The sequence below is a fragment of the Anguilla rostrata genome, chromosome 5 (assembly GCF_018555375.3).
Source record: "Anguilla rostrata isolate EN2019 chromosome 5, ASM1855537v3, whole genome shotgun sequence".
Taxonomy (NCBI): domain Eukaryota; kingdom Metazoa; phylum Chordata; class Actinopteri; order Anguilliformes; family Anguillidae; genus Anguilla; species Anguilla rostrata.
The window spans coordinates 13,110,419-13,136,721 of record NC_057937.1 but is presented as its reverse complement, the minus strand read 5'-3'; the positions used below and the strand labels follow the sequence as shown (position 1 = coordinate 13,136,721).

Here is a 26,303-nt window from a genome sequence, read left to right as displayed (position 1 = left end):
TGTTGCTCCGTACATCATGGACAACATCAGGTCAAACCACACATGGACTCCCAATGCACTGAGGGCTCAGCAGCTCAGTCAGGTTCATAGCCTCAGACCATATCTCCACATTCATCTAACGAGGGTCAAAGGAAACTCCAATACCTGCTCACCAATGGCGGTAAACATCAGTTTCAAATGCTTCCATCATCAATTTTGCTTAGCAAATGTTCAATAATGAACATATAAATGCAAAGGCAAGCACATGGATTAATTATAATTTATTGTCTGACACCATATTTTAAATGGTCACCAAATAAAAGCTTTACTGCTTGCAGCTTGAGGCCTTCAAATGCATTGAGTTACCATTCTGAGGTTTCTGAATAACAGCTTGACATCCTCAGATCCACTACGCAAGATCTGCACAAATTCTAGTGAAAAGGGGACCGTATACTATATTAGGAGACATGTTAGTTTGTTCTCCTTTTTCCTAGACTACAGGAAAAAGACATATAAACACACATATATTATCTAGTGGGGAAACAGCTGTGGTTTCCCACCTCAGAATATACCTGGATCCAGCTGAACCGTTACCCTTGAGTTTTGGCCCTGTTGCTCTTTTATTTCGTCTGCAAGAGTGAAGCAGACAGACCATGTAAGCCTACAATGCACACCGCAGCGATGGGCTTTGAAAAAAGACATTAGTTCTGCAACTACACTGCGCAACAACACAAAAATCCACATTAGCATGCAATGAGTAAAACAAAAAACCTGACAACATGATATAGAATGAGAAATATTTCTGCTAGATACAAAAACATGCAAGGGCCATTTCCATAACTGAAATATGTCTGATTCAACATGAACAAAATATAAATTCCACTGAAATAAAAATATTGTGTAATTAAAACATCCAATCATTTTCTTACGTTCAATACAGATAATAAAGTAATGTACAGATTTTATTACATCCTTAGGTTTTAGCAAAGATATACATAGTCATGAGTGTCTTCAGATTCAGATGTAAAATGTACATTTTAAATGACAATTTTAAGCCCAGATCAACTCAAGCCCAGCACAACTCAGAACAAATTGTTCCATGGGCAACTGTGCCCATAAGCTGCCTGTGACATCACACAAACTGCAAAGATCTCCAGCTCACTAGCCATAATGGCTCAGCTGGTAGTTTGCAGAGTGAAAATCAATTATCAATGATCATATTGATCAGCTGTTCAGAGCTGACAGGGGTTTCAGTGTTAAGAGTTGAGGTTTAAAAGTTACTGAAGCAGGGAACAATTTGCTTAATATCCTCAGGTCCCTGAGTTTTGACATTTCTGTAGTGAAGCACCGTTCAACATCAATAATTCTGTGTGATTCTCCATGAATTTGAAGAAGCCTCTAAGCATTACTAGAGTCGGGCAAATCGACTATTTCAACAATGTCAAAATTCTTCAGAGGGTGAATTTCGCAGTCCATCGCAACGCACTGTCAATCACAATTACAGCAGGATGGAAACGAGCCACTTCATTACCAGCAGAGCTCCCGAGCAGTTGGGCCCAACCACGTGGCGGCTGCGGTCAAGAAAGAATAACATAACTGCAGCATTTCTAAAAAAAAAGGGTCAGCAGCAGAGAGGAATGTGTTCTGCTAAGAAAATCAAGCCAGGAGGAGACACAAGGGAAGTAGTTTTCAGGGCAGAACCCTCACTTACTATATTCACACATCACAGGACAGACAGAATGCCTCTGGGAGGCTACATCAGTGCTATCATACTGCCATGACTGCTAGTTTTCAGCCACCACTGAATATTGAAGGAGTATTTCTTTCTAGATTTGATTTGACTGACAAAAAGTATCAAGTGGTGGTTCTGTGGGCAAAAACATCACAAATGCTAAAATGACAGCTGTTTACAATGGTTGTTTGCAAAAGGGCACCTATGAATGCACCAACGTATCAAACCTTGAAGCAGGGCTATAGCAGCATATTCCGCCATTGTTTTTCTAAAGCATCATCTGTTTTCTACAGTAAATTACTTTGACCTGCTAGTATCCTTGTATGAAAAACTAAATACAAATACATTTTATGTTTAATATTAGCTCAGTTATTGAGATGTTTGGTACCATCAATACAATAGGAGCACATCACCAGTGCAGCACTTAACTGTATACAGCATGCTTTTCTTTTTAAACGCTCTTAGTTATGAAAATGCAGAAGGGCATTTCAGGACATCTCTAGAAAGCAGTAATCATAAACTGAGAAATATCATGTTGTGTAGCTATAACTGAGGGTGGTAGGGGGTGGTTAATGAGGGAATTTTCAGTAATACACCTTACGACTTTAATAAACATTTTGGCTCTGGATAATTCCTAGAAAGCCATAAAACCAGTCATTACAATGAGTAAAATTTAAAGGACAAACCAGCTGAAACAATAAAAATTCCTCAAACTGCTATCATTTATAAGACCCTGTGGAAATACTTTGAACCACTGTGGTGTACGTTTTGGCAGCTTTTGACTTTTGTCACAAAAGCTGAGAGGAAATAAAAATATTTGTACACTGTTGCTGTTTTTTCCACATCCAATGCTGAGGATGCCTGTTCAAAACAAAATTCCATGTTTGGCAACAGAAACAGTGGTCATTTCTGTTCCAGGCATCAAAGATGAGAGCTCAATTTTAGCCAGAGAACAGTAAGTGGCTATGTACACCTGCAGTAAATGTTGTTGCTTATGTAAATAAGTAAATGCTTATTCTGTTGCCTATGGATAGATCTTAATGAACAAAGGCATAAAACCTTTTTTTAAGAATTGCTTCTTGTAGCTTGAACAGTCAGTGTAGCTGCATCAATTGCTTAGGCCCTGAATATTAATCCGCTTCCCCTCTGTGCAGGTTCTTTCAGTGGTCCTAGCACAGTCACTATTTTTTTACTGTGAGTTTTCAGCCAGGAAACCTTAGGAAGGGGGGAGGATTTCTGGAACGATGTGCACACAGAGATAAAACAGAAAAAGTGGCCAGACATGGGGATTGTGGCTTTTCTGTAAGTTTTGCTAAATGTCTGTTTATAAGCTCTCGCTGAGTTCACCGAACTCTGGAACACCAAGAATTGCAGTAAACAAAATCGGCATGTTGCAGGGTTGCTATGGTACCACAGGTGGCCAGAATAGCACAGACTTAACTGAAACAATGGTGCTTTTTTCCCCAAATGTGCTTCCCAGTCAGTGGTCCTATTTATTCAAGTGTTTTTATAAAAGATAATATTTAGACTTAAAATTCTGTGCCAGCCAATTATTTTCATTTATCCCATTACAAAGTCATTCCTTTAAGGCAGTGGTCTCAAACTCGGTGCCATGGAGGGACGTGTGTATGCTGTTTTTTATTCCAGCCTCAGATCTTGACTATATATATTTAGTTCAATTATTTGCTGAATTAGGGCTGTAGGTCTGCACATAATGCATTAGAAACTGAAATGTGTTATTTGCATTGTCTAAATAAAAACTTATATTCTGTGCTTCAATGCAGTTAAATGCATATGGCTGAATGAGTAATTGGACTCAATTAAGGCAGCATTAATTGGTTGGAATGAAAACCTGCATACATACGGCCCTCCATGGCAACAAGTTTGAGACCACTGCTTCAGGGAGAAAGTACCACGGATGTGCCAAAAGGTTCTTCAGGACCTCTTTAAAAATCACTTTAAAACTAGCAGGGATATGAGCAATGTTTGCATCAGGAATTATGAACAAATGATTTTTCAATTTGTTTTGTACTAAAAAAATTGGTAGTATAACATTTCCATTCCAGCATTCAGCCCATGTAAATGAATGTAATAATGATTACAGTGAAATTTAACAACCATGTAGAGTAGGAGGCCTACCTACAGCAGAGTACAGTCAACATACACAATGTCAAAGACCTTCAAGAACATTGTACCTGGATGCAATTGCAAGCAATCACTTTCCACACAAGACCCTTTTGAGTGTGTACTGCACCTGGAAATCTTAAGCTTCTTTGCAATTTGGCACAAGGAATAACCTTGCCACAATATGTTTACTTGGCCCTGCACATCAAAGCCTAATGCCTTTTTCTTGTGTGTTATCTCTTTGTGTTTGTGTTACCGTACGTCAAAATTGAAAAAAAAAAAAGTTTATACTTTTGTTTGTTATTCAATAAATATGCTTATATATTAATTGAATTCTTCTCTACCTAAGATTTATTTTTATTTTTTTACACAGGTGGCCTAATACTTTTGGCCTGTACTGTATATATATATATATATATATATATATATATGTGTGTGTACAAGCTTTGTTCAAGGAAACAGAATATGCTTACATGTAAACACTACTGCACAGATCTATTTGTTAAGTCGGAATGACTACAGCCAAGATTCCTCTTGTTTCACCCACAGGTCTCTTGACCTCTACCTACTAGATGCCACTTTGAACTGCAAGTCAACTTTGGGAACATTCACCCTGCCAGTGCACCAAGATCTTCACAACCCACTGTGAGAAAACATACTAGTTTCCCTCACACGGGTGTTAACCAATGGCACGAGTACTACAGATAACACCCTCAAAGCAGGAGTTCTGGAGTGCCCTGCCACGTGTAGTAGCATGGTCAGTGAGAAGCTCACATTTGGGAATAGACCAGTGCTTTAATTCCTATTCATGTTCCTCAAGCAAATTTTTTCTTCTGCACTCCCAAAATACGGCAGTTCACTTTCTGAATCTCTTTCCATTCAGTTCTTCCGTTGTACACTACCTCAGCAACCTTGATGGTAGTTGCCACCAAAAGGAGGCAAGTCACCAGATTTTGTTCATCCAATTTTAGAAAAAAAGGCATTAAAAAATGGTATCTGAATTGATTGACACTTGTCACATGATTCATATTTCACTGCAGCAGAGGACATCCAATGCACGCTTGCTATTTCTAAGTCACTGTTTGTAGTCAAATTACATTTCAATCACAGTTCCTATTTAATTTTCAATTGAGTAGCACACATGGAATTAAAAATACTCAAAATGAGCTGAGCATTCCCTGCCATGCTGTGACCATTATCAACCGGACATTCAGTTTGGTGCAGTTCCCACATTAACAACTGTTTTGTACACTGAACAGGTGGGCAAAATCCGGAGATTTAGCACCTGTACAAACACCGCGTCCACTGAGAGGGGCCGTGAAGGCTGCCTTGTGAAGTGCTCTCCACAATGCCAAACAGAGAGCCACTGTGAGTTTGCTGCTTCAGGGCACATGATGCTTCAACTCTTTAAGCTGCATCTGTTTTAGATTAACACGTGAAATGATCTCACCACATTGGTGAGATCCATTACATTGCGTCAGTGCAGCAGCGTCATTACTGATAATATATTTGCAATAATACTGACCAGAACATATTCAGTTGGCATAGCTTCAAATCCAGCTAACCATGTGTGCAGACTGTATTTGATTTGATAGCCAAGTATGTCTTAGCATGGGATTTTGTTTGTATAAATGAGAATGTTTTGACTATAAAAAGAGTTAAATAAACTCTGACATACATATTTCTCTGATAATGTACATGTGATGCCTATTGGAGTGACATAAACTTAGAGCTGCTTCCACACAAAATTTTGTCATGTAGACAGACTGTCTGCTCTTGACTTCTAGATTTGACAATACATTTAATGTGATATCAATTGCTTTCTGTTAGATTATTTTCAGGTATCATAAACAAACATTGGCATTTGGTTGCTTAAAATCTGCAGTTTGTATTTCAATGACAACTCCGCTGTGCAATTGTAGACACAGAAGACATGCCGATGAATTATAATTTTTGGACCACTGTTTATACAGACAATGCATAATACAGATGTGCTTGTGGGGCAGTCATTCAAGTCCTGCACAGGTGTCATTTGTTAGACACTTAGACACACATTCCAGGCAAACATAGTGTAGACTGTAGTGCTCTGGTTTCAGACCTTTAAGTTTTAAGTTCAGAATCCTCCAGTCCTGATTTTTGGAATGGGTCCCACAGGCCCATATGGGAAAGATCTCTGGGGTTCAATGGCAGGGAGATGTCTGACTCCTTCACACACACTAACATGCAGAGCCAAACTGGACCATTACACTCTGATTCACTCACTTATTTTTACAGAGAAAAGCATGAAGCAAAGAAAACTGGAAGTTTGTTTTCAGCCATTTGATGCCTATTCACTAAGAAAGCAAGTGGCAATATAACCAGTTTTAATAAACTGTGAATAAAATTTCAGCCCAAGGAATACGTTTTCTGTAAGAGCTGCAAAAGGTGCACGTTTCAAAACTGGGTTAACTCACATAGGACAACTCTTATGAAAAGCATTTCACTGTAGCATACCTTTCAGAAGGAAAGACACATATTTATTTATTCAAAAGTAAATATATCCATCCACAGGGAACATACACAGTCACCCCACTTCCCTGCAGCATATTTCAAGGCCTACCACAGTCAGAAGTAGGTCACTTCATGAGGCAAGAAAGTTAATTTCACTTGGACTTTTCACATGATTATGCACCTGTTTGTCTTAATATATATATATAAATGTTTTTTTTTTCTTTTTTTTCTGTGGTTCAGATGCATAGATTCAGCAAGCCAATTTAAAAAAACGTCTATAATGCAGGTGTGACATTTTCGAACTTTAAAATGTAAAATATATGTCAGGGCTTAACAGAAAAATATGGAACTAAATTCAACTTAATTTAAACAATATAAATGAGCTAATACCAAAGGTTACATTCTATGTGGACTTTTTTATGCATAAATAGTCCATTTTATGTCTGAGCTCATACTTTTGGCATTTCCTTAGCTGGGCCTTACGAGAAAGGGAAACTGAAATGAATGAGCCAAAATCCCTCTAATTAAATGAGAAAACTGTGTGATTACACGACATGGTGCGAAAACACCAACATGGCAATCTGGAGTCTGCAGACAGGCATAATGGATACTTCTTCCATTTTTAAAAGACAGCTGAAAATGACTTGTCTGCCAAGAAGATGGACTATTCCCTGGACTCAGCCATAAGTCATTTTGCACACATTTTGACTTAGCTAAATGCAAGTGTTGCTTTCTATTCTTCACTGACTCTGCAAAGAAACAAATAAATGCAGGTGGTATTTTTCAGCGCAAACACATTTATAAGATAAATACAGCTAACTGTACAGGATTCAGGAGAGGAATGTCTGAAAAACGAAACCTCTCCATCAGAGCCCCACCAACTTTTCCCTTGCATCTCCTACGCAGAAGCAAGGATATATTCAAACAAGCCTTTCCTTACAAGCTAAGAATTCTAGAACACCAAAGAGCTGTGTCCTCAGTATAATGCTTTTACTTTTTGCCTAGTTCTGTGAGGGACCAAACATAGGAGGCCTAGTATATAGGATGAGTGACCTGGTCCAATCTATTTTCGGGGGACATTTAAATTTTTAACCATCTGTAGGGCGAGGAGCAGGTACCCTCACTGTGAAAAATGGAATCTTCACCACTATAATTTGCTGAAATAATATACAATTTTGTATGAGGTTACAATATAATTATATTTCCCCCATGACTTGAAACCAAGAGCATATGCCTCCATTGCCATGCATATATAACCTAGGAGATATCAGGATTTTAGCCAAAATGTCTTGATGTGTGATACTTTTATTTTATTTTTATTCTAATTCACCTTTATTTCACCAGGAAAGTCATTAAGAACAAATTCTTATTTACAATGGCGGCCTGACAAGCGACAAAAGCCACTTAAGGGAAGGAGAGGTGGGCAGATACTAACAATACTGGAGTTCATGATTCCATTGACCTTACAAATCCCAGCACCCATAGATGAAAAACAATTCAGTATACCAAAGATCCACCATATTTCACCCTATGTTTGTACTGGAACAGTCCTGGTCAAGAACAAAGCAGGCCCCGTGTAGGCTCATCTCATCTCATAACACACCAGAGGCAAAATCCCAACTTTGGGTCACATTTTTGAATAAATAAGATTATTCACAATCACGTGTCAACCTCAATTGAAGCAATGAGCAGCTGTTAATTCTCACATGTACATTCAATCTTGACTTCAAAAAGATATTTTAACATACTGAGACACAACTTCACTTTTAACCATAGCGGCTACGAATACTTTGCAGCTTTACTCCAAATTAGACTAATGTACAATTGTTTGCTGTCATGAATTACCAATGACAGCAGATAAAAAGTCATAGTTAATGCAGACAGTGTATACTGAGAGGAAAAGACCAGAGCCTAGTTCCATTAGTGTGGCACTGCAATGGAAACAACATTTTTCAACGAAACCATGCCACACAGAACCACAGTGCCAGGCACTTACTTATAGAAGTTCTTGTTCACCTTCCTCTCAAATGGGAAGCCCATTTGGCCACAGACGACCCGGGAGTTTTTGGGGGTCCAGCCGAGGTCACAGATCTGGGCCCAGCCGTCCTTGTACTTCACCTCCACGATGCCCTCCGCGATCGGCATTTTTGTTTTGGAGGCGACCACCACCGATCGCAAACGGACAGCCTCCACTCTGTCTTCCTCCACCTGCATCTGCACAAAAACGGGGTCCCTGTCAGCTTCAAGCTTTAGCTTGGTTCCAGCTGGTACAAAGAGGGTCCCCAGTTAGCTCCACGCTTTAGCCTGGTCCAACTGGGACAAAGAAAATAGAAGCAATAACCACTCCAGGGGAAAATTAATACAGACGCATAAGTATAATGTACAGAGTCTGTGTACTCCTGACCTTTCCAGTGTAAATCCGGTTTATTTATTCAGAAGGAAATGTACAACCTCAGTCTGCCGGGGCCCTGACCACAGTGAACACACCTCAGGAAGACCGGCAAAGGGCTGATTCATAGCACAAGACTGTACTCCAGTGGTTCACATGTCTAGCCCCTGTATGTTCTGACACCAGGGAATGAACCCTGTCCATTTAGAGCTGCAGCTCCTGGGGATGTAAGAGGGTGGAGGCTGTCTGGCGGCCACGTGCAACAGCCCCTGGAATGAGGGAGGCCAGAGGCACAAGAATTCAGCCCCTCAGGTTTGTTTTTTCATCCTCGGCCTCTTATGAAAGCTCTGCTTTTGAGCGAGCCCGCCGTCCAATCGGGAAGTGGAAGAGGAGGAGGGAAACCATGACCGGCACTGAAAACTTAGATGAAAGCCTGTCTGACAAACTCACCGCTGAACACTGAGAGAGACAGACCCAAATAGAGATCTGGTTTGTGTTTGTGTCCATAGCACACATAAAACTTCTTAAACCATCTCCTTCATTACAGGCCAGGATATATTCTGGCACTCTCGATAAACACACTGTAACTGACACCAGAAACTGTGTAAATCCCTTTTAAACTGTGAAAATCTGACAAATTCTGATTCATCATTCAGTGAAATACGAGCCAGAAGATACCACAGGATGTTTAAAGAAGAGGAGAGGAAGCAGAAAATCCCATTCTAGCACAGGCTCCACACATTTAAACGTCTTATCCGCCAGTGGACCAGGCTTACAGGGTGTTCCTCTTTTATCTTTTAGCAGGCAGATTTCTGCCCCACCCCCATAGAGCACCATGGGAAAGGCCAGGACAGAGTTCACTCCCAGTTCAGGGCTTGACTTCAAGCTTGGACACCAGAGAATGGTGACTGCTGGCTAGTCCCTCAGACACAGCAATGGGACGAGTATTAAGAGAGAGATATAACAGATAGCGAGGCCATTATTTCCATGCCTGGGCCTTAGGAATGAGGAACTTTCTCAGACAGCCAATGGCCTCTCAATCAGAATGAAAACAAACACACTAAACCAGACAATACGAATATATGTATACAAGATATTTACAGAATATTTATAGCTCAAATAAATGATTTCAAGATGAATGAAAATAAAAGATTGAAGAAAATATGTCAGCCTGCCACACAAATACTCTCTCTGAGGATAATGCAATTTCAGCAGTTCAGGGTTCAAATAAAATAAAATAAAATAAAATATGAACAAAAGATTAACAAAATAAAATAATAATAATTTCCATGGCTCCCGTTTTCACCCAATCCTGGACCATTAACTCCATTGTCATTAGTATGCACTCTAAGCCAGAAAAAAAGGAATTTGGCACCAGATTTTAATTCTTCCATTACTGATGGAGAGTCAATGAGTGTCACTCTCTTCCTATGCATTTATAACACTTTCTTTCCAGCAACCCACCTTTAGAGGAAAACACAGATACCTTACTGCTCATACAACCAGCCAACCAGCCATGGGACGGTCTCGCTGTGTAAATCAGTCCTAACCGAGATAGACAGAGTGCCATGGAGATCTTAAAGGGGAGGTAATTTGGAGCACATGTTCCTGCCTCAAGCAACAGCAGGTGGATCTGCACATGAGAGCAGCAAGGAAACTACGAAATACACTGGAAACCAATCCACCAGAAGTTTTTTATCCACCAGTTTTTTTCTTAGAGAAAAATATATCCGTGATTTATGTGATTGCATAATGGGCTAATTGGTGATTACTTGTGGTTACTGGTGTTGATTAAGGCTATTCAATCTCAGTTCATCCCAGTCTGTTGTTCCAGATCTGGGACACTGGGAGACTCTTCAAGTACAACCAATATCCTACTACACAGCCACTGTGGTTAGCACTATATATTTATAACATATCATAGCATATTTTTGAAATACACTGTGTTGCTCCTACCTCGATGACGTTGGATTCCACAAAGCCTGGCAGCCTCTCGTCCTGACAGATCACACCGGCATCCTCGTCATGGGTGCAGTCGCTGTTGCCCCAGCCATGGGACTTGCACAGCTCAACACTCTTCTCAGTCCCGGTGCACTGCATGTTGTCCAGCCAGATCTTTCCTGGGTCACAGAGGAATGCCGTACAATGATCAGAGATGATCCAGCATGAGAAACATCCACCAGCCTTTTACCCGGAGAGCCGCAATCTTTCAGCTTTTAGGGAACTTCTGTTCAACCCAACGATCCAATTGACCAGTTATGTAGGAAAACCAAGTGTAGGATGATATCCCCATGGGGCCAGGATTGGGCACTGTTTTTGCAAATGTCAGAGCACCTTTACTCATTAACAGGTTTTCTGGCCATCCATAACCTTCACTACATTTCCCAGCATTCCCTGTGTTTCTCCAGTGGGAATTATATTTTTGTTAGTCCTTCATTTTCTTGCTACACTCCCCTGACTCACACACCTTCCAGCCATCCCTCCCCCACTCTCGGCGCTCACCTGTCCCTTTGCCGTACTGTGCGCTGTGAGTCCAGCCAGTGGCGGCGATGAAGCCGAGGTGGCGGCACAGCACGTGGGCGTTGGCCAAGGAGAAGTCGTCGTCGCAGATGGTGCCCCACTCGCCCTTGTAGAAGACCTCCACGCGGCCCTCGTTGTGCTTGCGGGGGTAGCCCACCAGCCGGAACTGCAGCTTGTTGCTCTGATGCTGGGGGGACGGTGTCGTCTGGCCCAAGCTAGAGGGCAGCCACACGCCAAGCAGCAGAACCACTGCCACATCCCACCCCTGACACCACGCGGAGCTCCACATCTTTTGTCTTGTTGCTGAGGGGACAGAGAATGTGCAGAGTTCAGGACATGGATAGCCCTGTGGCATGCTGAAGGCTATTCCTTTACTTGTGGGAAAATGTGGGAGCACCTAGCAGTCTCAATAACAATAGCCATGGTTATTAATCAATCAATTACTTCATGGTTGAGTCAACAAAGACTCTGCTCTTGTACTGTCTGAAATTCTACTATTGATCAGGTACAGAAATAAAACATTTACCCTCCCCCACTGACTATTACAAATGATATAATATTTTAACTTAGGCTGTCACACTGAACACTCAATAAAAAGACATAGCCAGTATATTTTTGTGGCTTCCTCTATTTTTTTGTGCTTGAGAATCGCAGATTTCATTTTAGTAATGGCAGTGTTTACAAAAACACAACAGAACATACTCAGTGTACAAAATGAGTACAACCATTGTTGTGTTAAGGCATCTGTCTAATTGAATGTTATTGTTGTACTGTGCGTGTTTTTTCACTGAACACCGATTTACTACTGTGATGGAATCCAAACATCATTTTTAGATTTAGATATGGTCAGCACTGCTTGCACATTTAGGTGAAGCCTCCCCTGGCAGAAGACCTATCACAGCATGCACTCAAAGCATATTTGTGATATCATCTCTGTCTGCATTTCTGAGATTTGGGGCTTCTGCCCGCCACATGTCTATAGTGATGAAAGTCAGAATCTTAGTCGGGGGCTACTGTGCAAACATTCCAGGAATAGCTACAAAGGCTAACTACACAAACATGTTCACACTGATGTGAAGCCTTGATAGCAACCCAGCACATAACTACTGTACCATCCAGACTGGCTAAAGACATAAATTATACTTAGCTGTTAATTGGTTATGATTTGGTTAAGATCCATGGGCCTGTCCTTAAACAGTGGTAATATCCAGTAATGGCTACATCCATGCATTTAAACTAAATGCATTTTGTCTGTGTCACTGCAAATATCTACACTGCAGTCTGAATGTATGCCTAACCCAAACCATCAACCATGCACAAAAAACCAGAGGTTCCAGGGGCCACAGGAATTCTGGAACTGATTCCAACCGGAACCTAAGGCAATACTTAAAAAAACTCTGTTCTGTCAAATGGTCAATCGTCTGGTCAACTGCCTTTTCCAAGGTTAAAATAAAGCAATATTCCTGGACTGAATATGTGACCTCCGCCTTTATAAATAGCGAACACTGAACTTTGTTGGTGAGTGGAAAAGTATTTGCAAAGAGCCCATTCACCTCAGGGTAATGGGGGGGGGGGTCTCTGCCAGAATTCAGGTTTCATTTCCATCCTGTCTCAGATTGCCAAAATCTCAGACACACTCAAGGGAACATCAGCTTGCCGAGGGAACGTTAGTGGGCGAGCAAGATGGGAAAGAACAACGCCTCGGAGGAGCAGGAATGAAATGCGCCTTCACTGACAAGAATGATACACAGTCAATGTTCCAGGCTACATATAAAATACAATCTCAGTACATCGTCTCCCAGCCAGAGGATATGATAAACGCAGGAAATGAAATCTCACAATACAGCTGAATAAAACACATCTGGCTGGATGTGTCCTGGCAGTCATCTCAGGGAGGTAAGAATACATAACAGCGAGAGCCATTGAAATGATTTAAAAAATTTAACCATATACTGCATAACAAAAGGACTTCAATCAGCCTACAGTTCTGCCCAAAGTACTCACGTCATTGTACCATCTTGGTATAAGCCTCTATATTAATGCACTCAGGATGTATCAAAAGATGAAATCAACCAATGAACAATGTGCTTTATCAGCAGGGATTCAGTGATGGTGCTCTTACAGCACCCAGGGCCGGCATGGATGTAGCCCTCGGTCAGAGACTGGCTTTCCCATCAAAAACTAATCCAGACGACACATGGCATGTTTGCCTCATCTCTGCAGCATTACCATGATATGCCTATACCAGAGAGGCACTGGCAGGAGCTTGTGTTTCGGTTTGGGAAACTAGCGGGGAGGGACAGAGAGGTCACTAATAGGAGGAAGCAACTGAGCTGATGTTTTGTTTGTCTGGATCCAGAGACTGTTTGATGTGAAAACATTCCAGAGTGAGGTAGCATGACATGCTACGGATGCATCTTGGTATAAACAATCAAACTCTCTCCAAAACTACTAAGGTTTTCTAGAATGCCAAACAGTTTTCAGTAGCATTCCATGGGTATGAACCAAGTCTGGTTTACCTTTGAACCTGTGCTTGTCTGTGCTTATCATAAATGTTTATGACAAATTATCGGGCTCTCCACCCCTTTAATCCCAAGTCTACAAACAGATCAAAAGATATCATTGCCTACATTCATATGATTAAATTATATCTTATGGCATTAACCAGTGGTTTCAAATGAATATGGAACGACCATAGGTTTTCTGGAGAAGACGCAGTAGCCAGTAGTTTGCAACCCAAGACACTAGGTGAGATGTGTTAACAGTGTGATAAACTGCTTTTATTGGTCAATTACATGCTGAGTAAAAACAAAAACCAGCAGCTCTCCAGGACCAGGGTTGCAGAACTCTGCTGTTGGGGGCACAAAAAATGTAGACACTAAAATGTACTCTAAGAATAACTAATATACGTTATGAAGACTTTTGAGTTGAACTTAAGAACAGTATGTTTGCTTCTCGGTACTATCTGAGCTATACATGCGATGGTATTCCCCTCTTCAATCCAAACTAAAGGTAGCCTATCACTTACACTGCTAGTCAAATTAGCTTCAGACCTCCTAAAAACAAATGGGCTTATGTTCTGGACATTATATGAAAAAAGCAGTGGTGGACTAAAATCATGTAAAAGCAATTCAAAACACAAGGGGTGTCAACCACTGAAAATGTTTCTCTGTAGAAAATTAACAAAAATAATCGCTGAAAGAGCTTTCATAAGAAGGCTAAACGGACTGATGTGGTGTCTTTGGCCCAGTTCAAGAGATAATCAAGAAAGCTAAGCACCAGTTGGAAAGGCAAGCAGACATCTAGAATCGATGCTGGAATGTACAGTTTGCTAAGAGAAACATTCCTTCGGTCAGTGGGGGCAGGGAGGATGGTTCTGGTTGCCCAACACTCACATTCATCTTCTTGTGGAAAGTACACAGATTTTTTAATATAGATTATATTTTCAAAACAAAGTATGATGCCTGAGACAGACTGGACGTTTTTCTCCATCATCATTACCTTATACATGCCCTGAAGGCTATTTAAAGTGAAATGGAAAATTGTCCTTAGCATGATGTCAACTGTTTTCAATGAATCCCAATTTCAGTAGTTCCTCATTAAAGACCAGGCATGGCAATGTGCTCAATTTATGTCTGTTGCATTAAACGACGACTGTGTAGCTTAAGCCATTCATCGAACTCTGAATAGCCTTCAGTGTAGCAAATGTAGGCATATAATCGCGTCCTGGTGGAATAAAACAGATGATTTTTTTCTGCAAATAAAGCATGCGACACTGCAGGGCACTTTAGTGAAAATTGCATGAAAACCCAGGATGTACTGGCCGTGTTTACTATGATTCATCCAAACTGCCTTTTAGAGTTAATATGAAAAACAAATTAAGCAAGCGCGATTAACATGATGAGAAACCACAATGTGGACGCGACTTGTGAATGACAGATATATTGTGAAGATGCGGACTGAAATCCGCTGTTCCCCAAGATAAATAATTTGCATCAAACAATATATTAATCCAATGAGGTTTAAATGACATATTAAAATCGAAACCAAATGATGGAGAACGACAGAACTGCAGTAGGGCGACTACTGAACCGTTACTTTTGTTTGTCCGGTAGCCTATTTCATTAGCTCCTTATAACTAAACAATGTGCCAAAACTTATTTTTATTGGAAATTCGGTCATAATTATTCGATTATTGGAGGATTGATGTAACGTTACTTTCCCAACAGATATAAAAACAATTAAATGTTTCCCACTTACCAGATTTTTTTGTCTCCAGTTAGTCTTTTTCCCTTAATGTTTTGGAACTATATCTTTCTTGTGTTGTTATCTACAGACATATGTCCAGTCGCAGTCATTTAAAAGTGAAAACAGAGTAATTAAAATAACTCCGCATCGCCAGAGTGAATTTCTCCACTTGATAGAGTGGAGACGGGCGTCCGATGGCCAATACTGACTCTCTCTTTTGTCTTGTCGATTGCCAGCTGTAGGCTACAGCCCTGCCTAAGAGGAGGGAGCTGGTTTTGCGATTTTTGGTGTCTCCTGTGGGTTGACTCCAGGGGCTTCCGAATTGCTTATAAGGGGCAGGCTTTGCAGAGAAACACTACCTCTTTCATAGCCAATAATTCCACTTGCGTAAGAGAAATTCTCGCTCAGGTATTCAAAAGAGATTTTAATTTTTAATTCTACAAACCAGAGATCCGCTAATACACACACCATGCATATTACATTACATTACATTACAGGCATTTGGCAGACGCTCTTATCCAGAGCGACGTCAGTCAGAACCTTTATTAAATCGGAGGTAATTGGGCAGCCTCATTCATTACCGAGATTACAACAACGTAAACAGTGTATAGAGTATTCCCATTTATTATAGTAAAGAATAATAATGTAATCAATTTATAGTAGAAGCTGAATAGTAGTATAGTAGAACCAAGAATATTAAAACTGTTTCTGAGATCACAAACTTGCTCCACAAAAGTGACATTACCAGTTTGCAATGTTTTAACCAATCTCGTTTCTTCAAGTGGATAGAATTTAAATCCTGTAATCGTGTGTTCATACACTGCACGTGTTCATTTGGAGTTACTAACGTGCATTTTACTTAATTTACTGCTTTCTGTGATGGACAACGACAAGACCCGCTAGAGCATTGCACATAGTCTCCCCCTGGAGGCTTGATACTGGGCACGCTGGAGGCAGGGCTGGGTTGCTGCTGCATTAAACTCTCATTACGTTTGGCTGGTTACTTTTTACGTACTGCAGTAGTATAGTGTGTCGCACAAAAAAAGAAGCAACATCAATATGGATTCAAATAATTTATTTCAAAAAGTAAAGGAGACGGTAACAGTTGGAAATAAATACACACAGAAAGATGGCCTAAGACTAAAAGGGGGTTGATTGGTCTAAAACACAATTTTACATGTAAGATTGTCTTCTTTTTAGGCACTTACTTTTTCCAATAATACAGTACTCTATCAGAGGGACATTTAACAATCACATTACAGGACAAACTTTTTCCCCTGTCAACGTCAACCAAACATTTAAACTGCAAATTACATATAAGATAAACTTAGCCTGGAAACAGTTATAAACTATTGAATCAAATGAATACAACAAATTTGCAATTTGCTGCTTTTCACAAGAGAAACAGAAACTTACTTTGATCATCCATGATAAACACTGAAATTCAATCAGTAACGTTTCTTTGGCTTGCATTGCTCTTGTGTTACAGGGAAACCACAGCAAACAATTTTCACCTTCCAACAGTTTGACTGAGATTTTTTTCCATGAAATAATCTTTCAAATCTCAAAAAGCAGGAAATGGTAGAATTGAACAAAATGTTAATCGAGAAGAAAGGGGAGGAGGGAGGGGAGGGCTCTGGGAGGGATGTTCAAAAAAAAAAACAAACAAAAAAAAAAAAACATACAACTGTCCAAAGATGAAAAATAGTTGCGCTCTGACAATGCATATATCACCAGCAAATATCCTCATATCTGATCACTGTGACATGCATTTTTCAGAAATACAGACATATTAATACAGAAATATTTTGGAACTGTTATGGAGACTTTTTACTGTGGGCTGTGTTCGGGTTCTCCGACATCCCGGAATGGACAGCCGAGAAGCACCAGCTGCATTTTGGCACATCCTCGGGGCTATTACACAGACACAATAACACACTATTATACTAACACAGCTGAAATGCACTGCCCATTCAGAGGCAAGCAGTACTGAAACGCAGACCAGGTTTGTTTAGAACAGAAGAGTGCTGATCTAGATTGAAGGCCAGTCTCTCTCAATCTAAATCCCTGGCACTCTTTGAATAATTCCACTCAAGGTTGAAATGTCTACAACATGTAATTAAAAACTTAACAGGGGTAGATTGTGTATAGACACATTTACCAGTCTCACATCGTGCCTAATCATTTTAGATAAAGAAATTAAAATGTGCTTTTACTTGTAATTTAAAACATGAAAACTACCATCGTGACACAATGTTTAAAACAGAAAATTCAATTATACTGCTTTCCCATAAAGGCCACACATGGACACACCATTTGTAATGTGAGCATTTCTTTATGGTCCCTTTAATGCAGCTACTTCAGTGGAAAGAGAAAACGAATCCTGATTCTTTCGGTTTCAAACAAGCAAACAGGTGCAAGCAAACAAGAATGGAATCAACATCAATCTCAAAATGACTATTTTACTCTGATTTCAGCCAAATGAAAATAAATGAAGAAATTAATACAAAATAAATCGCAAATGATAATAACCAACAATTGCCCTCCAAATTATTAACCATTTCCAGATTAACTCCATGGCTGGTAAAACTGACATACGAACAGAAAATAAGGAAAGATGCTGATGTACTTAAAAATAGCGCGATGAATGTGGCAATATGGCGGGTCGGGTGCTTGCGGTAAAAATGTTTACAAATAAAATAAAAGCTGTGTAGTGTTACAGTAAGTTAAATTGTAACATGAGCAAAACATTACCCAATATCAAAGTCAATGGTCAGATAATAAATAAAAGAACAACCTCGGGCTCCAAACCCCACATTCATTACAAGAACATCCATCCACGTGCCTTGCATCCTCTCAAACAAAGCAGGCAGCTAACAGAACTTAGTCAGCCAGGTGTCTACTGAGTTCAGAGGCCAAGTCTCACATTATACTAGTCCAGTGTATATTAGCACTGTTCTTGCATTTTGCAGCTACTGCCTAGCCAATGGTAAAGACAGGACTGCCCTGACACAGAACTCATGTGAATGCTGGGGCTCATCAGCTGTTGTACTGGCACGGAAGTCACGTGACCTATATTCTAATTTCTAACTGGTACCAAGGGTAGCCACTTAGATAAGTGATAGTTGTTTGCAGAACGGATAAACCTATTATATACTAAATGTAGTATGTCTGACATTGTACTAAATGTAAAATGGCGCAATACATTGCAGGGCAGGATTACGCAGTGCACGTTATACATTCTGCATCATGCGGTCAAATAGACAGATCGTGGCAACAGAGGCAGGTTCACGGGGCAGAAGCTAATGTAACGCTAGAAGGCAACAGACGGGGATACCTACAGTACGGTGACAACTGCTCTAGAAATGGAGTGCTAAGCTACAGACTGTTATGCTTTCCACTGGCTGTCTCTGCAGGTAGTAGGGCTGAGGAGACATAGTCAGGAGTCAGTCACACAGCTCCTATTATAGAAAACAAAATCACAAAAGTTACAATTCCTGTGCCATTCCCTAGAATATTTCACATAGCAGTATGCTGGTATGCATCGCTGGAAAAGACTGCCTGGGAATTTGCCACATTTACAGTGCGTAGGATGCCACAGCGCAAGGTAAAGCAAGTTTAACAAAGCGAATAGGCAGGAGAAGAGAGGCTGAGAATTCTTAGTGCCGCATCACATTCACCAGTGTACAGACGTGACATCACCTCCAGAGGCCACGACTGGCATGTCTGTTGGCCAATGATTAGGACGGGTGCAACAACTCCAGCAACGCCCCCACGGCTCCAAAATAGCCCTGTCAAAACAGCAAGGAATTCACTCTATCAATTGGAGAAGAAAAAGTACTCGCACAAGGTTTAAAAAAAAAAAAAAAGGTAGGGTTTTTTTATTTCTCTGTTAACATTTAGACCTGAAAGTTCAAAATCAGGAAAAGTGATGCCCAGCTGAACCCATGAACCCAGGCAGGAGATGAGCTGTACAAACATCAATAGTTTTGCAGCCTCCAAGTTAAGCTTAAACATCTTACCTCATGCTGCAGGAAAAGTGCCTTCAGTTGACCTTTTGACCAGTAGTCCATAGCGTAGGCCAGAAGTTTCATTGAAAGGGTATTGACCCTTAAGAAGTTACCCACGAACACCACCCGGTCTATATTCTTCAAAGGAAAGAAAAAACTGTAACTTTTATGGGTAAAAACAAGCAATTCTACTTTCTGCTCAATGCCTTACCATAATAAAGGGGTTTCCTCAAAGTAACTGCCTGATTCAAATGTTAACTGCCTTCACTGATACAATTTCACCAGTGTCAAATGGGAGTTTGTTGGCGATTGCAGTTTTGTACAGTTTTTACAGTTCTAAAAAACATTTTTGCTCAAAATCACTTTTATGGGACAGCTTTAAAGGTACTGCCAGGTTTGCCATTGATAAAACTCTCTGAACGGTTAGATCTAGCTATGTGTACAAATATGTGAATGTGCAAGTTCAATCCCACTGTTTGACTGGTTCACACTGAATGTGAACCGGCCAACATCTTTGATCGATTCACGTTTTGAAGCACTTTGTTTTGACAAGAACAAGAACTCAGGCCAAATCCCTGATTTTAAAATGCAGAATTTGAGGTCATAAATACAGTGTATGGAGTTGGATTTCTCTTACATAATTAAGCCTGACCATTCCCCGATATCTTTCTTTAAATATTCTTTTTTTTTTTTTTTTTTTTTTAAAGTAAGTTACTGCAAGTTACTGTAAGTTATGGTCAATCCGATTTAAGAGAGCCTGAAACTGTGGACAATTAGCTCATTTCCTTTTGACAGACAAAGTGTCATACTCACTGGCAGTATGAATTATTTGTTATACACTGAAGGCGGCACACGTCTGTAGAATACTGCAGCATAATTTAAATTAATTATAGCATTTGGGAGTGCTGGCCCCGTTTTTTTTATTTTTACAATGCAATTTCAGTGGTGTATTTTTATGAAGTGTTCCATAAATTGCAGAAATTCACTGTTGTGATGAAGCAAGAGGTTCCCGAACCTTTTAGTTTCAGGGACCCCTAAAAATGACCACAGTGTGACTGAGAACCCCCACTTCAATAAAATCAATGTCTAACACCAGGATGTGTTAACCAGACATGGTTTATCTGAAAGGTTTATAATTCATTTGTAATCAGAAGGTAACCATTTTGATTATGTCTAAATCCTGACTTATACATCTCCTTATCTATATAAACTGAAATATACCCGTATCCTGAAATAATTCAATTGTAATCACAAAATATAATTTTACTACCTACAGTATGATCCACCATACATCCATAACAAAGATTATTTTGCGATTATTCGTTTTCTAGCCAGCTGGCTATAGTCAGTTACTCATAAACCAAGCCAATGTTGACAAACTATTTTGAAGTAAGTTTCTGAGCATCTGTCTCACACAATATAATTATTATTGCGGACGGCTTCTCAATTAAATTCAGAATTGACCGCAGCCCTGCAAGAGATGTACATTTTGGAACATACATTTCACTTTTTCAAGAAATTCCAGGTAAGCTTGCTCCACAGTCATTCGGGCGAGGTCACTGTCCTACGTGGGACCAGTAGCTTCATAACCAAGGACAGCTGGCACAGATCTCTGTGCTGTCATAGCCCTGTACAATGCTGCTTGATACGAAGTCAACAAGGCAGCACCGTAAAGAGGCTAAAAGCACAGAGAAGCACAACTCCTCAACACGGGGCTGGATTTGCTTACAGGGACAAACCTGCCGGTTCTCGTCACGTTAGTCCGCAACGCGTAAAACAGCACGGCAAGACGGACGCTGACCTCGTTCAGTGCACACATCCTGGTGATTGAGCCAATGTTATTGGTGATGGTGACCAGCGTCGCCCTGGCCAGGTCCTCTTTAGAAATGGACTCCCGTTTCTCCTTGCACATCATGTTCCCAAAACTATGACAAGGCAAAACAAAGACCATTGACATGTTGTAGCATGCAAATTAAAGTCTGAATAAGACATCTGGCACATAGCACCCGCTTTCTTTCTCTACCATTGATTACTATTCTCACTCCCTGACACCAAAATTGTTTTCTCCAAACAATTTTGAGCAGTTAGTTACACTCTACTGTATGGCCTTCCAACGACCCTCAGCAAACCCACTGCTGTACCTTGAGGCTACAGCCCAGCCTGGAAGGCCGAACCTTTCATAGTCGCCACCATAGATGTCCCGCACCAGCTTGTCCACTCGGGTGCTCTCGCCCTTGGACGCCATCTCCAACGCCTCCTCAAAAGTGGAGCAGCCGGTAAGCAGGCAGCACAGGCCCAGGAAAGTCCCGCCTCCAAGGCTAAAAAAATAATAATAATGTGCCGTTAAACTCCATCCACCAGGTGGAGCTGAAGCTAATCCTCCTCCTCCCCTAAGCAGCACTCCTCCTTGTCCAAGGACAATGGACAGGGTTCAATGCCCCATACAACCCCTCCTTTTAGATACTGGTCTCCTCCTAGGATGAGCAGACACAAACCTCAGGCCCAAACTGAAAGAGAGATGGTGCTAAACACTACCCCCTTGTGTGCACCTGTGGGTGGTTCCCAACTTTCTACAAAGAGAAGGGTCAAAAGAATCATCCTGACTGGTAAGGGCAGGGGAAAAAAAGACTGAGGTCTGTAGCTAATCTAAATCTCAAAATGGCATTTTCTATCTGTATTCTGTACTGATAATTTTTTCTGTCTTGTTTTCCTTTTCCAAAGTCAAAATGGAGGCAAATCAATTCCATTGCATTTTTTTTTTTATTTGTAACAATTCACTCTCGGAAATAAACCAAAATAAAATATCTAGCTCCTTAAATTATCTATTTTTTGGCTGATCCTTTGTGATTTCCTGAATGTTCATTTGCATTAATAGATTTGCATTCAGACAAATGCCTTGGCTTCAAATCAGCACAGTAATTGTTAAAATCACACCAATGGAAAATCGCACCTCAAAAGTGGAGAGCCAGAGAGCCAGCATTCCCATGGTGCATTGCTCCATTGTGTTTAGTTCAGCTCCACCCCCCCCCCCCCCCCAAGTGTAGGTCCCCCTTAAATGGGTGTGTTTTCAGACAGGTGAGACCAGAGAGTAAAGCCCCCTCCCCAGCTGACCTCACCTGGTCCCAGTAACACGCTTGTAGTTGTCTTTGGAGTAAACAGCCAGGATGCTAACGCCGGAGCCGATGTTGACCAGCAGGAGAGGGTAGGGGTTCTCCAGCGTGTAAGGCCTCTGGACACAGCGTTCGGGGTCTGCCGGGTTCTCAAAGTAGTAGCACTCGGAGGGTCCGCTGGAAACGACCGAATCGATGTAGAGGACCCCCCGGATCAGACAGTCCAGCTCGTCCAGCTTCAGCAGCTGAAGGTCAGCCATCTGGGGAGAGGAAAGTACACCCGGTCACTTTCACTGCGCACAAAATGCAAACCCTGGGAGCGACAAGGTGCTGTGATGATCACAGTAACATAGAAGCAACCTCAGGGCCAATGCTGAGATTTCACCGAGTAACGTTTAAGCACTGCAATTCAATTTAACCTACCATACGGAAGTCGGGCTCGAACTTGTAGGCTCCTCCGCCAGTGGCGCAGAGAGTGGTGTGCAGGCTGGAGAAGTGCTTGTTGCGACCCATCTGCAGAAAGGCGGGCAGGTCGTGCGTGGGGAAGCGGATGAAGTGCAGGTTGCCGGTGCGTCCGCACAGCGTCAGGTCCTTCAGCTCCAGGTGCACGTCCCGGATGCCCGTGGAGCCGTAAGCCACGTTGGAGGTCAGGTACCTACGGATGCTCTTCAGGTTCTCCACCTCCTCCTGCTCCTCCTCCGCCGTGATGTCCTTGGGCTCAAAGTATACCAGCTTCACCAGGGTCCCGCCGATGTCCATCCCAAACCAGGGGAAGGCTGCAGAAGGGGTAAGGTGGCAAAAGAAAACATCTATAGATCCGGGGCAAGATATAACACTCTTAAAAACAATTTGTGCAACCCAAGGTCTTTCCATAACCGAGTTAGTCCACTCAGTGCACTAACTGCTTCTCCAAAACTCTTGACTAGCTCAAATTGCATTAGGAGTGGGATTTCCAACCATGTATATCAATGCATTTGCGTCAGCAAGAACAGTACACTGACTTTACAATTAAAGATTAGAGGCTCAGCCCGCATTACTTCTACATTGCTTTTTAGTTTGTCAAGTCTGTAACGGCATCCAGTAAATGTGTGCTGATGTAGGACTTCGACTATAACCCATCACAACATTTTTGCCATGTTATTTCCTTGTTACAAAATTCACTTTTTTCACAGACTGTGACACAACGCAAGTTGCGCGCGACACAAATCAGAGCTTCTGCTTCCTATACAACGGAGTCTCTACGAGATTACGCAATACTGTACAATATGGGAGCTTCAGTTGGTTAGCAAATAATGTGCACAGTAACAAGCAGGAATATTGTTGCTGCGCAAGTATATGACGGTGTAACGTTTTGCAATTCTTCAAAGCGGTAAATCGCCAGATAAACCTCCAAAACACGTTTTAGACATACAGAATGAATGCTTATGATTTTTTTTTTTTTTTGGAGGGAATTGTAACCTAACATTTAACATTTTTCTGTATGCATCCTGCATCTATGCCCGCAAATAAATTGAAAATTGGCTACACTGAGGCAATTTAAATGAATTAATGACCGAATGGGATTTAACGTCGGTTATGTAGAAAAACAACTGCGCCCACACAGTTATTTGTCCGAGAGCCTACATACTACTGCATAAGCTAATGCACAACTACTGAATAAGCTAATGCACAACCAAATTCATTATTGGTTCATGTTATTTGTTTTAGACCGGTGCAAATACAACTACAACCAATAATCACCACACATGTTGCGTGCACTTTTAAATAAATGCGAAAATATAGGATGTACTTAGTAACTAACCAAGTGTCACACATCATGACAAAATTATAGCAACGCTGGCGTATAACTTGGATATAACAAATGAGTCCCATATAGCGTAACGAGCTCACCATACGAGTCATTTTAATGCAATATTGAGTAAGCGTACATTTTACGTGACAGGTCACCTGGCATACTCTTATGGATTTTTCGCAGTCCTGCTAGCACGTAGCTAGATCGAACGTAGCTATGTAGATGACTGGAAATGTGGGCTGCATTTACAAACCGTGGCATAGAAAGTGAAAGCGCGCAAGATAGTTAGCTATATAGCTAGCTAGCAATGTCTTATCGAAAATATTTTCCTCTATCCATGATGCATCATTAACGAGTTTGGTAGTTCACAAAACAAAAATGAAAACCTACGCGGCCTGTTCTTTTTCAGCGAGTCAATCCTTTGCCTGGCAATAGTGTTGGATGCTCGGCGCTCGCTCTCTGCACTTGTTCCGGCTGCCACATTCTCCATGACCGCCCCTGATCTGAAACTGGCTGCTGTTTCCTTCCTCGTAGTCCGCGATTGCTTCAGCGCCCTCGTTTCTTCCCCTTCCGTCTCAGTGACTGTTTCATCCTCGTCGTGATAACCGTTCACTTCCATTGGAAAGCATTTAACGTTAATGCAACAAACAACTTCCTTGACATGAACGATGTTGAACGTGTTTCTGACCGCTAGGACTGATTTTCATTTCCAGTCAGGTTTCAGTGTGTACATGTTCTTTTCTTTGTTTACAACGACAGCAGGACGAATAACCTTTTGTGAGAGCTTGCGCATTGCATTTTTACTGAAGGTACTCTGAGCCAATCGTAGCCTGATTTACAGGCAGTTGATCTTTTCAACAGCCAGTCAACTGTCTCCTTTTCCTGAGGGAGGAGGAGTAATGTGACACCCGCCATAGAAGAGACTCTGGTCTTCACAAGCGTATTCCTTCCTTGTTATCTTGACTGTGCATGTGGATTGTGCAATTCGCTTCAATGCAGCATGCCCTTATTGACCTGAAGCTGCTTTTTAATGCATATAAGACTAAGGCAATTATATTTGACTCGTACCGTCAAGGTTCCAGCTCTCTCTATTAACACCCTTGAATGTGTAGTTTGTTGATACTTATAAATATCTTGGTAGGCTACTTGGTTGGACAAAAGCTTTAACTTTAAAAAGCACATTGAAACTCTTGCTAGGAAACTTACGTTCACATTGGGCTTTTTATACAGGTTAAAGTCATGTTTTTCTATGTCTTCACGTAAACGGCTGGTTGCAGGTTTATTCCTGCCTCAGCTAGATTACGGTGATATCATTTACCACTTTGCTTGTCCATCAACTTTGTCCAAACTCGACCCTCTTTATCAGGGGTGGGCAATGAGGGCCGTATCTGTTTCTGGTTTTCATGCCAACTTCTGGCATTAGTTACTTAATTACCCCTAACATTTACGCCATCTGGCATTTCACCTGCATTTCTTGAAAAGTGCATGAAGGACAGCCAAAGACTGTTCTTGTGTCTGTATATGAGATGTTTTACTGTGATCTAATTTACGAGTGAACCAGTGTTGGTGTGTACAGCCAATTAGCTCATCATGAGTAATTGGTGGAAACAAAAACCTGCAAACACACCGGCCCTCCAGGACTGGAATTGCCCATCCCTGCTCTTTATCATGCTGCCCTCAGATATATTACAAATGCAGGCTTTAAGACACATCATTTTACCTTATATAACTTGGTAAATTGGACATCCCTTGGTATATGTAGGATGCAACACTGGCATATATTCACCTATAAGCCCATTCTTGGAAAGTTACCTATATATATATATAAGTTCAAAGTTTTTACCCACACAAAGTACACATAATTTAAGATCTAATATTGGACTGCATTTTAAGGTACCTAATGTGCGGA

The 26,303-nt window shown here is 41.1% G+C and overlaps 2 protein-coding genes across 7 annotated transcripts in view; both read right to left on the bottom strand.

The window, feature by feature from the left end:
• loxl3b (lysyl oxidase-like 3b) overlaps positions 1-15,777 on the bottom strand; it is a 29,463-nt gene extending 13,686 nt beyond the window's left edge. Inside the window, exons 1-5 of one of the 6 annotated variants that reach the window (XM_064335207.1) lie at positions 15,495-15,777; positions 11,217-11,537; positions 10,671-10,834; positions 8,322-8,539; positions 552-608 (exon numbers count right to left, since the gene is read on the bottom strand). In XM_064335207.1, the coding sequence (XP_064191277.1) occupies positions 552-608; positions 8,322-8,539; positions 10,671-10,834; positions 11,217-11,523 (746 nt within the window). In that variant the 5' untranslated portion in view covers positions 11,524-11,537; positions 15,495-15,777. Of the gene's footprint in view, positions 1-551; positions 609-8,321; positions 8,540-10,670; positions 10,835-11,216; positions 11,538-15,494 lie in introns of those variants that run through there. The other 5 variants (XM_064335206.1, XM_064335208.1, XM_064335211.1 and 2 more) reach the window with 5 other exon arrangements.
• A 765-nt stretch (positions 15,778-16,542) lies between these two features.
• On the bottom strand, positions 16,543-25,203 carry pank2 (pantothenate kinase 2). The gene is made up of 7 exons (XM_064335205.1): positions 24,785-25,203; positions 23,026-23,378; positions 22,609-22,862; positions 21,634-21,810; positions 21,294-21,417; positions 19,505-19,630; positions 16,543-19,273 (listed from the first exon to the last, which is right to left on the bottom strand). Exons 1-7 carry the CDS (start codon positions 25,011-25,013, stop codon positions 19,223-19,225), a joined length of 1,314 nt encoding a protein of 437 aa, XP_064191275.1. The 5' UTR covers positions 25,014-25,203; the 3' UTR covers positions 16,543-19,222.
• Positions 25,204-26,303: the final 1,100 nt, after the last annotated feature.

Bases quoted from the DNA above. Each gene is read 5' to 3' on its own strand.
- pank2 (XM_064335205.1), bottom strand. From the start codon at position 25,013: ATGGAAGTGAACGGTTATCACGACGAGGATGAAACAGTCACTGAGACG. The intron at 21,418-21,633 runs GTACAGCAGTGG...GCCTTGTCATAG, and splicing joins GGCTGGGCTGTAGCCTCAAG to TTTTGGGAACATGATGTGCA. The intron at 19,274-19,504 runs GTAAGATGTTTA...CTGTTTTGACAG, and splicing joins CACTTTTCCTGCAGCATGAG to GGCTATTTTGGAGCCGTGGG.